The following is a 12568-nucleotide window of genomic DNA, read 5'->3' as shown; positions in this document are numbered from 1 at the left end:
TGCCTACAAAAAGTAGTGGATGTAGCCTAGGCCACCACGAGTAATGCCCTCCCCATCATTTGAGCACATCCGCAAGGAACGGTGTTGCAAGAAAGTAGCATCCATCATTGCAGACTCGGTCATTCGGGTTCTGCTCTTTGCTCGCTGCTGTCATCAGGAAGGAGGTCCAGAACCTTCAGGACCCACACCACCAGGTTCAGGAATAGTTATTACCCCTTAACCATCATGCTTGTGAACCAGAGGGGTAACTTCACTCACCACAGTACTGAACTGTTCCCACGCCCTATGGATTCAGTTTCAGGGATTGTTCATCTCATGTTCTTGATATTTATTATTTTTTATTATATTTCTTTTACATTTGCATAGTTTGTTTGTCCATCTTGTGTGCAGTTTTTCACTGATTCTATGGTGTTTCTTTATATCTACTGTGAATGGCCACAAGAAAATGTATCTCAGCATGGTATACAGTGACTCATATGTACTTTAATAATAAATTTACTTTGAACTTTTGTAGACCTTGTAAGTGTTCTTGATACCGATAGAATTGTGTTGCGTAATAGTTGAGTAAATATTTCAATAATTGATGTGGTTCACTGGATTTTCTTTTTGGAAACCTCTTCATCCTTCATATATTAGATTTGGATAATATACTTCGTTGCACAAATTTAATATTTTAAAGACAACACCTAAAATTATGATTAGTTCTCTGATAATGTATATATTTTGTTGTAAATAATGTTATCTATTTCCAGCAACTTTTATTCAGAATTCTTAAATACTTCATTTGGCTTTTCATAGTATATTTTAATGGTTTGCAATTTTGCAAATGCCTACGTTGCTCAAGTTTGCCAGAAGTGTTTTTCATTGAAGTGTTATTTGAGCTTGGCAGTGCACAAGTTGCATTTTGATTTTCAGAGGTTGTGAAGAGTTCATGTTTATCTGAATATCTTGCTTTTGATCTGGAACTTAACATATTCAGAATCAGTGGTGTAGGAGGATAGCGTGTTTGGTCTTTCTGTTAATTGTAGTGGTATAATTGTTGGCTGCATGTTGGGGAGAAGGTATCGTCTTGGACTTGAAGCTGAATTTTGATCATTTTAAAATGGGACAGTAAATGTTTTAAAATTGAGAAGTAAAGGAAATTTAAGAGAGAGGTGGCACATTTTGTAGGAGTTAAGAGTTGATTGTGTAGTTTGAGGCAGAATGAGGAGGCTGTGCAATACATAAAGCTTTTGTACTTTGAAGTAGCAGTTTGGCTAGATTGCACTCTAACCAGGTATGTAAGATTGTTAATTCTAGAAAAATGAATCATTTCTTTTTTTACATCCCAATTAATGCTTAAAAGTATTAAACTGGTATTTATTTAATTAGTATTCATGAATTAAATTGAAAATGGAGTCTGTAGAGTGTATGAATTTTAAGTACATACAGGTAAGTGGCATTTTCGCAGCATTACTGTGTAGTTTGTGTTTCTTTCATTGTTCTCTGCTTATCCATCTTTTTCAACCCTATTGTCTTCTTGTTTCAACTCTTCCTTTTCTTTATTCTCTTGCTTGTTGTAAGAACATGTACTTGACAATTATTTTCCATGTATGTCATGACTTAATGCATTTACTAGAAATGGTGTTGAAATATTTACTTGGAATTGAGATTTTTTTGATGAGCAAATAAAGAAATTATTCTTCTGCCATAATCTAAGATTTGGTGCAATCAGTATGTCATCTGTTACTTAGTGATGCTCTCTAGTCATCCAGGAACATTGTCTTTGTATAACACTTCTGGGAGCCAATTCTCAGTGGACCATAATTTTTAGGGGAATGTGGGTGTGGGAAGATAAAATTAATGTGGATGTGTGAAGAAATTATTTTAGGCATATAAAACTGGAGTAGAATTAAAGATATAATCACCAAGAAATTTTTGTGGTTTTTATTACCAAGCTTAGATTTGGCAGAAGAGCGTTGTTGACCTTTTCCACTACACTACATCCCCTGAACAGAATTTGTTTTCATCTCGTTTGTAGTGTTTTCCTTGATATTCCAGTAAATTATGTGGACTAAAATTTCACTTTGGGGGGATACTTTTACATTTGTTTACACTTGATTGTATCCCCAAATATGCTTTCAGAAGATAATTTGAATTAGGTATCAATTTCTTGTTCAGTTTTGTTCTCTGCCTTAAACTGCTGAGACTGCCAGCAGATTCAACCTCTGAGAGACTGAAATCTGTTCACAATTTGGGTGGAAAAGGTCAGGGCACCTGTTGACTCATTTGATATGAATATGAATTATTTGATATGAATATGAATTAAAAAGCTGTCTTTGTCTTGGATTAGAATTGGTATTAACTTGACAGGGATGTTGTGCCAATTATGTTTAGTGCCATTAGAGCCTTGAATCTGCAGGGGAGTATTGCTATTTTGAATACTCTACCCCATCTAAGTCTTCTGGTAGTTGACAAGAACTGGTGCCACTTTAATTAAAAATGGAGTGATTAGAGGTATTTGTAGAAGCCTTCCAGTTTATCAGTTGCCTTTCATTTGCTCTCAACAGATGCTTGGCTTCTGCAGAGGGATTCTGCACTACAAGACCAAAAGCTGAAAGAGTGGGACAAAAATTCCCCAGTAGTGGCACTTAATGAAGATAACTGTGTGATCTTCCTGTCTGATTTGATTGGTGGAATTGTCTTAAATCTATTTCACTTCAAGGCCTTCATGTCCCTTTTATGACCGTGTTTAAACCACAAGGGATTAAAAAATGGAACTTATTAATGTTACTATGTTTTCTTGTTTACAGGACTCATAACAATCTTTGGCTCCCGGAAATGTTGGCGCAGCTGAGCCCCCACTTCATGAAAGCCCACGACATGCTGGAAGTGGAAAAAAATGCTATCCTCGGTATATGTATAATTCCTTAGTTTTGGAAATTTATCTCACCTATGGGCTAATTAGCCAGTACTCTTAAAAATAAGATGTCACTTAATTGTGAACTCTTAATTGTGGAATTATGAAGTTATAGCAATTAGTGAAACTTGGCTACAAGAAGGGCAGGACTGGCAGCTTAATATTCCAGGGTTCCGATGTTTCAGATGTGATAGAGGCAGAGGAATGAAAGGTGGGGGCGGGGGGGGTGGTAGCATTTTTTGTCAGGAAACGTATTACAGCAGTGCTCAGGCAGGACAGATTAGAGGGCTTGTCTACTGAGTCCTTATGGGTGGAGCTGAGAAACAGGAAAGGTATGGCCACATTATTTGGGGTTGTATTACAGAGCACCCAATAGTCAGTGAGAATTGGAGGAGCAAATATTGAAGAGATAGCAGGTAGCTGCAGGAAGCATAAAGTTGTGGTGGTAGGGGATTTTAATTTTCCACATATTGATTGAGACTCCCATACTGTTAGGGGTCTAGATGGGTTAGAGTTTGTGAAATGTGTTCAGGAAAGTTTTCTGAATCAATATATAGAGGGACCAACTGAGGGGATGCAATATTAGATCTCCTGTTAGGAAATGAGTTAGGACAAATGACGGAAGTGTGTGTAGGGGAGCACTTTGGTTCCAGTGATCATAACACCATTAGTTTTGACTTGATCATGGATGAAGATAGATCTGGTCCTAGGGTTGAGATTCTAAACTGGAAGAAGGCCAAATTTGAAGAAATGAGAAAGGATCTAAAAAGCATGGATTGGGACAGGTTGTTCTCTGGCAAGGATGTGATCGGTAAGTGGGAAGCCTTCAAAGGAGAAATTTTGAGAGTGCAGAGCTTGTATGTTCCTGTCAGGATTAAAGGCAAAGTGAATAGGAATAAGAAACCTTGGTTCTCAAGGGATATTGCAATTCTGATAAAGGAGAACAGAGAGTTGTATGACATGTATAGGAAACAGGGAGTAAATAAAGTGCTTGAGGAGTATAAAAAGTGCAAGAAAATACTTAAGGAAATCAGGAGGGCTAAAAGAAGACATGAGGTTGCCTTGGCAGTCAAAGTGAAGAATAATCCAAAGAGCTTTTACAGGTATATTAAGAGTAAAAGGATTGTAAGGGATAAAACTGGTCCTTGTGAAGATCAGAGTGGTTGGCTAAGTGCGGAACCAAAAGAAATGGGGGAGATCTTAAATGGGTTTTTTGCATCTGTATTTACTAAGGAAACTGGCATGAAGTCTATGGAATTAAGGGAAACAAGTAATGAGATCATGGAAACTGTACAGATTGAAAAGGAGGAGCTGCTTGCTACCTTGAGGCAAATTAAAGGGGATAAATCTCCAGGACCTGACAGGGTATTCCCTCGGACCTTGAAGGAGACTAGTGTTGAAATTACAGGGGCCCTGGCAGATATATTTAAAATGTCGGTGTCTACGGGTGAGGATTGGAGAATGGCTCATGTTGTTCCGTTGTTTAAAAAAGGATCGAAAAGTAATCCTAGAAATTATAGGCCGGTAAGTTTGATGTTGGTAGTGGGTAAGTTATTGGAGGGAGTACTAAGTGACAGAATCTACAAGCATTTGGATAGACAGGGACTTATTAGGGAGAGTCAACATGGCTTTGTGCGTGGTAGGTCATGTTTGACCAATCTATTGGAGTTTTTCGAGGAGGTTACCAGGAAAGTGGATGAAGGGAAGGCAGTGGATGTTGTCTACATGGCCTTTTACAAGGTCCAGCATGGGAGATTAGTTAAGAAAATTCAATCGCTAGGTATACATGGAGAGGTAGTAATTTGGATTAGACATTGGCTCAATGGAAGAAGCCAGAGTGGTAGTAGAGAATTGCTTCTCCGAGTGGAGGCCTGTGACTAGTGGTGTGCCACAGGGATCAGTGCTGGGTCCATTGTTATTTGTCATCTATATCAGTGATCTGGATGATAATATGGTAAATTGGATCAGCAAATTTGCTGATGATACAAAGATTAGAGGTGTAGTAGACAGTGAGGAAGGTTTTCAAAGCTTGCAGAGGGATTTGGACCAGCTGAAAAATGGGCTGAAAAATGGCAGATAGAGTTTAATACAGACAAGTGTGAGGTATTGCACTTTGGAAGGACAAACCAAGGTAGAACATACAGGGTAAATGGTAAGGCACTGAGGAGTGCAGTAGAACAGAGGGATCTGGGAATACAGATACAAAATTCCCTAAAAGTGGCGTCACAGGTAGATAGGGTTGTAAAGAGAGCTTTTGGTAAATTGGCCTTTATTAATCAGAGTATAAGAGCTGGAATATTATGAGGAGGTCGTATAAGGCATTGGTGAGGCCGAATCTGGAGTATTGTGTTCAGTTTTGGTCACCAAATTACAGGAAGGATATAAATAAGGTTGAAAGAGTGCAGAGAAGGTTTACAAGGATGTTGCTGGGACTTGAGAAACTCAGTTACAGAGAAAGATTGAATAGGTTACGACATTATTCCCTGGAGTGTAGAAGAATGAGGGGAGATTTCATGGAGGTATATAAAATTATGATGGGTATAGATAGAGTGAATGCAAGCAGGCTTTTTCCACTGAGGCAAGAGGTGAAAAAAACCAGAGGACATGGGTTAAGGGTGAAGGGAGAAAAGTTTAAAGGGAACATTAGGGGGGGCTTCTTCACCCTAAGTTGGAGTGTGGAATGAGCTGCCAGATGAGGTGATAAATGTGGGTTCTTTTTTAACATTTAAGAATAAATTGGACAGATACATGGATGGGAGGTGTATGGAGGGATATGGTCCGTGTGCAGGTCAGTGGGACTAGGCAAAAAAGAAGGGCCAAAAGGCCTGTTTCTGTGCTGTAGATAGTTTATGGTTTCTACATAATCTGTTGCAAGATACCTATTCAATTTCTTTTTAACATGTTAATTTCAACATATCTTCAAATTGGGTTTGAACCTTAAGCTGAATCATGGCAGCGATTCTCAATATAAATATTTGTATTTTCTGTACTAATCTGGATACAAAGGGCCAGGAAGAAATTTAAGTGAAGGTTTTGAATAAAGCAAAAGAAAACTTTTCTAGTGTTTATTTTTCCTCACTTTTCTTACATTTCTAGTGATTGTTTTACTTCAGATGTTTAAGTTTGTTTTTGTCAGTTATTGGTTTGTTAATGCTAGGATGTACTTTCATTAGGTATCAGGTAATTGCATATTAGTTTTTTTGTATCTGGGAATGTTTTTGAAATCACTAATAATTGTGAGGAATATCTCTCTAGTTTGTTACGTTTATATCTTGATTAAGGAAACGTTACTGAACACATTCTATCCCATTCAGTCCCTTAAGGCCAATTTATACTTCTGCGTGGAATCTACGCCGTAGGTACAGTGTAGCTGCGTACCCTATGCCGTAGCCTGACACGCATCCCCCCAAAAATGTAACTACGCGTCGCAGTGACACAGACCACAACAGCTGTGATTGGACCGCTTGGTAGCGTCGCATTTCCGGTTGCTTTTTCTCGTCAAATCTACCTGCCGACATCCAGAAATATTTGAAATGCATTTCCTTGTCCATGTCTGTCAGTGGCTGGACAAGCACAGAAAATTCACCCTCCTTCTGCCTCAATTCATTCAATGGTCATACACACCATCTCCTCCGACGTCTTCTGTCTTTTCTGCGTTGCAGTAATTTCAATAAAAGTAACTCTTGTTCAACATTTATTAGCTCCAGCTCCAACATGCGCTCAGTTTCAGTCGTCATTGTTTGAAGTACACAAAGAAACTCAACACAGTGGCATAGAAACTCCACCGCCAACTAGTGTTTTGGACGGTGAATTGCAGAGCGACGTAGACACACCAACGCATGTTTACAACGGCGTAGGCCACTTGCATAGGCACATAACCTTTGTGTCGTCTACAAACTTGCCAACTCACCCTTCTACCCTCACATCCAGGTCATTAATAAAAATCACGAAAAGTAGAGGTCCCAGAACAGATCCTTGTGGGACACCACTAGTCACAATCCTCCAATCTGAATGTACTCCCGCCACCACGACCCTCTGCTTTCTGCAGGCAAGCCAATTCTGAATCCACCTGGCCAAACATCCCTGGATCTCATGCCTTCTAACTTTCTGAATAAGCTTACCATGTGGAACCTTGTCAAATGCCTTACTAAAATCCATGTAGATCACATCCACTGCACTACCCTCATCTATATGCCTGGTCACCTTCTCAAAGAACTCTTATCAGGCTTGTTAGACACGATTTGCCCTTCACAAAGCCATGCTGACTGTCCCTGATCAGACCATGATTCTCTCTCCCTTTCTTATTCCTCAGCTTCACCCATAGTTGACAAGCCCTCCAGGCTATCCTGTCTGAGCACTGCTGTGACATTTTCTCGAATGAGTAATGTCATCTCTCTTCCTTTAGTAGATCTCTTTATTATGTGTAAGACAATGGAACCACAGAACACTGAGCTGCCAGTCTTGTCCATCCTACAACCAAGTCTCACCAATGGCTACAATATCACAATTCCACATGCTGATCCAAGCTCTAAGCTCATTTGCTTTGCCGATAATATTCCCTGCGTTGAAATAGACACGTCATCATGTTAGTCCCACTATGCTCAACCTTTCAGTTCCTGTCTTTGTATGATAGCTCCACATATATTTTCCCCAGAACCACTCCACTAGCTGCACTGGCTTTCCCCTCAGATCTAGTTTAAATCCCCAACAAAAGTTGACTTTTAATGAACCATCTTGGTCTTTGACCTAGACTAAGTTGTAATCCCATAAATTTGTCCTCTAAGTTTAACACTTTTGTAAATGATAGAATCTGTTTCTAATGAGTCTTGTCATTGATGCAGGTATTCCACAGCCTTTACTAGATCACGTTGATGCTCCTGTCTACAAATCTGTTCTAGAACGAATGCAAGGATTCTTCTGTACCCTGTATGACAACTGGTAGGAAGAAATTTTGTTGGTATCTTACTATGTATTTAATTTGAACTTTAAAACGGCAGTGTCCCAAGTTTTTTTTTAGAATGTTAAAAATTAATACTGCTCTGGTCTACAATTTCATTCTCGTTCACAAACTTGCAAAACTATAGTTCTGAATTTTGGTTTTTAACTTCCCCCTTTATATTCTGTGCTGGGTGAACTAGCCTTTGAGCAAAGAACAAATGTGCTCCAATTTATCTGAGAATTGTTAACACTTTTGCTGTATACTTTCTGCTTGTGCTAAAGTACATTAGTTGCTTGTCAGCATCCTTTTAGTGTCTTGCTTCAAGTGTGTACTAGATGGATGAGAGTTGGGTTATTTAACTGCGCAGGACAATATGAATCAATACATAGCATTTTTGATTAGTAGTTCCTTTTGTTACTTCAGACACAGAGGCCAGCTGTGGCTCAATTTTCTGTGTGATGTGTTGCATGCTAACCCATTTAGAACTATGAAACTTTAATCTTGTAACTTTGATTCTGTTTGTAGTAGTTGTTTTGGTTTTCTTGGATATTAAAAAGATTACATTTACTCTGACTTTATTCTTAAACAGTTTTCATATCCTCGGGAATGCTGGACCAAGTATGCTTCAAGATTTTTTCAACATAAGTAATTTTGCAGAGTCTGTAATAAACTCTGCTTTTGTGAATCTGGAGAATATTCCTGACTATAGGCTCCGTCCAGTGCTCCATATCCTTTTTGCCACTCTGATTAAACAACCTTGGGCAGATATCTTTATGTTGGGATAATTGAATACTGAGACTAGAAATTTAGTCTGAGCTAGATCTTTGCTAATCAAAAACTACGGGGTACCACAGTAGTGCAGTGATTAGCGCAGTGCTATTACAGCTTGGCTTTGGAGTTCAGTCCTGTGTAAGGAGTTTGTACGCCCTCCGTGGAATGTTTTGGTTTCCTCCGGGTGCTGTGGTTTCCACCCACAGTCTAAGATGTACTGGTTAGTAGGTTAATTGATCATTGTAAATTGTCCTGTGATTAGGCTAGGATTAAATCTGGGGTTGCTGGCAATGCTGCTTAAAGGGCCTGTTAAAAATGTACAAATAAAATAGATGCCTGAAATCTAAAGCAAAAACTGAAAATGGTGTGGGAAGAGAAACAAAATTAATGTTTCAGGATGTTCCTGAAACGTTAACTGTTTTATTTCTAATTCAGGATTTTAGTCACCCATTTGAATTTGTTATTGGAAAGATAGGTTTTTTTTATATTAAGACACTACCTTTAATGTTTAGCAGTTTTGTACATTATTCAAGAAGGACATTTTGAGAGTAATTTTTAGATTGCTTAATGTTTTAATTGGAAGCATATTAATAGTTATTCAGAGTTTACTAATAAAAAAAAATCATAATTGCTTATTTAAAAATGTAATAAAGGCCCATATAAAACTTGACTGCTGCATTTCCCTCGCTTGACATTTGGTTAGATTTGATGTGAAATTCATGTGGAAATAATTGTAATTAACTGAGGTGAAGATGTGATGCAAAACTTTGTTGTTTTCTGAGGGATTTTGCATGGTAGCATGGGGCTATATAGCTTTATCTCTCCAGCAAGATCTTTTATGTAGTTTTTTAAAGATATACATTTAACAGGATGAAGGGAGATGAGGCAGAAATATTTCTTGCTGTTATCTGTCTGTTGTGAAATGTTAGGAAGAAAATGCCAATTAAATACAAGGTAATACTTAACTTGTGCATACGTGTCTTTGTGAAGCCTTTGGTCCAGTCCTGCCCACCTGAACACTATGAAGCCGTGCTGTGCCCAATTCTTGGACCCCTATTCTCCTATCTACTGCAGGTAATTATATTTAAAAGAGAAAGGTCTGAAGGGTTATTGTTCTGCTATTGTGAAACTATATTGCAATTGTCCAAACTTTAGCGGTTTCTGGGTTTGTTAGTTCTATGTATCCTCAATATTTGAATATTCTGTGGGCTTTTTCTGATGCTAGTCAGGGAAGTTTATGCAGGTTGGGCCAGATTTTCCTAATGAGTGCAAAACTGCAGTCCACAAGTCAGTGTGTTCTGGAACACCACTCACCATGGGTAATAGAGTAGTTTCTAATTTTACTGAGCTGGTGGTGAGGAGAATTTACTGTATATGATGCCTCGGGTTTGAGATCCAGAAGCTGGGTACACAAATGGAAACCCTATACATCTGAAAGGTAAGTGAAGGTAACTGTGTTTATGTTCCGTTTCTCTAAAACTCACTTTTCAAAGTAAATTTTTATTTTTGCTTTCTTGTAAATGTCTGTGTATCAAAGATAATTAAGTGAAGGTAGAAGAGGCCCTCTGACCTCATAAGCTTTTAGAAGGCACTCAGTTATAGTCATATTCATGCAAAGATACATCAAGCACTTTTTTTTTGTTAATCCCAGCTCATTTCACAATTTTCCACTCAGTTCCCATCCCAGATGCACTCACCTACACACTAGGGTCAGTTTACATTGGCCATTTAACTTCCCCATCTACACATCTTTGGTTCGTGGTTGGAAACTGGAACACCTGGTTAAAACATTACAAGGTCACAGGGAGAATGTGCAGACTTCACAAAGACAGCAGTGGAGGTTAGGGGCTGTGAGGCAGCAGCTCCACTAACTGCACCACTGTGGTGCAACTCGATTGCACGCTTGTCAATGGCTGGGCTCCTGGTTTGCACTGCATTGAGTCAAATTACTGCTCATGGACCACACTGACTTGTGAAATGCCTTTGCAACTTTGGGCATCCTGCAGGAGGCAAAAGCAAGGGTAACACCTGAGTTTAGGACTATTTGGATCAATGTTTTTTCTAATATATATAATATATATTAATGACTTAGACCAGGGGATGAAATGCAGCATCTCCAAGTTTGCGGATGACACGAAGCTGGGTGGCAGTGTTAGCTGTGAGGAGGATGCTAAGAGAATGCAGGGTGACTTAGATAGGTTAGGTGAGTGGGCAAATTCATGGCAGATGCAATTTAATGTGGATAAATGTGAGGTTATCCACTTTGGTAGCAAAAACAGGAAAACATTATTATCTGAATGGTGGTCGATTAGGAAAAGGGGAGGTGCAACGAGACTTGGGTGTCATTGTACACCAGTCATTGAAAGTGGGCATGCAGGTATAACAGGCGGTGAAAAAGGCGAATGGTATGCTGGCACTCATAGCAAGAAGATTCGAGTACAGGAACAGGAAGGTACTACTGCAGTTGTACAAGGCCTTGGTGAGACCACACCTGGAGTATTGTGTGCAGTTTTGGTCCCCTAATCTGAGGAAAGACATTCTTGCCATGGAGGGAGTACGAAGAAGGTTCACCAGATTGATTCCTGGGATGGCAGGACTTTCATATGATGAAAGACTGGATCGACTAGGCTTGTACTCTCTGGAATTTAGAAGATTGAGGGGGGATCTGATTGAAACGTATAAAATTCTAAAAGGATTGGGCAGGCTAGATGTAGGAAGATTGTTCCCGATGTTGGGGAAGTCCAGAACGAAGGGTCACAGTTTAAGGATAAAGGGGAAGCCTTTTAGGACCAAGATGAGGAAAAACTTCTTCACACAGAGAGTGGTGAATCTGTGGAATTCTCTGCCACAGGAAACAGTTGAGGCCAGTTCATTGACTATATTTAAGAGGGAGTTAGATATGGCCCTTGTGGCTAAAGGGATCGGGGGTATGGAGAGAAGGCAGGTACAGGGTTCTGAGTTGGATGATCAGCCATGATTGTACTGAATGGCAGTGCAGGCTCGAAGGGCTGAATGGCCTTCTTCTGCACTTATTTTCTATGTTTCTAATCTGATTAAATCAAAGGAGTTGTGGGAGAGTGAATTGGAGAATACTTTAGAATGCTATGTAATGGACATTTCTGATAAACTGAACAGATCTTAATATGAATTGCTGGATGAAAAGCATCAATCCAAGACAGCTGGTGTTAGTCCTTGGCTGAATAAGACTTGCAGAGGAGTTGTTGATACTGTTTTAATCCACCCACATGCCCCAATTATATTGTTAGTATGGCCATTGTTTACAGACTAGCTGCTTGACTGCAGGAAGGTATTGGCTTGTAAGATTGGTTATGTGGATGTAGACTGGATTAGTTTAGGACAGTGGAAAATGGGAGTGCTGAGTTTGTGTGTGGCAGGCCCCATTAGAGTAAATCTAGCCCTTGAGTTTGATGATAGAAAAAAACTATTGTTTTGAAAGTAACAGCTGGCTACAAATTCTATAAATGCAGCTGGGCTTGCTAGACCATCTTTTTGTGAGGCTGTCTTAACACAAAACTGTAATATACTTAAAGTCCAAAGTGTGGTTTGTCATGGAGTAGGCAACGAATGGTGAATGCTTCCTTCAGCACTTCTGTAATAGAAAGGCTAGAAGGATACCCGAGAAAGTAGGGGCAGATGATGAGGGCCAAATAGGTGGCAAGGAAGGGTAATATAGGAAGCTTGGGTCTTGAGTTGGTCAACAGTTAGGAAATGCGTGGGCATTAGATATTGATGGTGTGGTTTTTTTGTTGGCTGGATATCAGGAGTTCGGGCAAGTGTATATTTGGATGTGATCAAGAGGCTCGGGTACATTTGTACAAAGGAGGAACTAGGGCTTGAAGGTGAAAGAAATCTTGGGACTTGTTAAATCTGGGATTCCCTTTCTTCTGCTCTCCATTTAAACCTGTTCATAATTTGTGTTTGACTTGCCATGGATCTGT

General features: G+C 39.4%; 1 protein-coding gene across 1 annotated transcript in view; it reads left to right on the top strand.

Moving 5' to 3' along the window:
* Positions 1 to 12568, top strand: part of xpo5 (exportin 5) — a 120753-nt gene that overhangs the window by 79657 nt on the left and 28528 nt on the right. Inside the window, exons 21-24 of the mRNA XM_072264930.1 lie at positions 2793 to 2893; positions 7741 to 7837; positions 8428 to 8564; positions 9586 to 9683. Coding sequence (XP_072121031.1) covers positions 2793 to 2893; positions 7741 to 7837; positions 8428 to 8564; positions 9586 to 9683 — 433 coding nt within the window. The remainder of the gene's footprint in view (positions 1 to 2792; positions 2894 to 7740; positions 7838 to 8427; positions 8565 to 9585; positions 9684 to 12568) is intronic.

Source organism: Mobula birostris, chromosome 8 (genome assembly GCF_030028105.1).
Source record: "Mobula birostris isolate sMobBir1 chromosome 8, sMobBir1.hap1, whole genome shotgun sequence".
Taxonomy (NCBI): domain Eukaryota; kingdom Metazoa; phylum Chordata; class Chondrichthyes; order Myliobatiformes; family Myliobatidae; genus Mobula; species Mobula birostris.
Note: the sequence above shows the minus strand (reverse complement) of the source record. Positions and strands in the feature narration are given on the sequence as shown.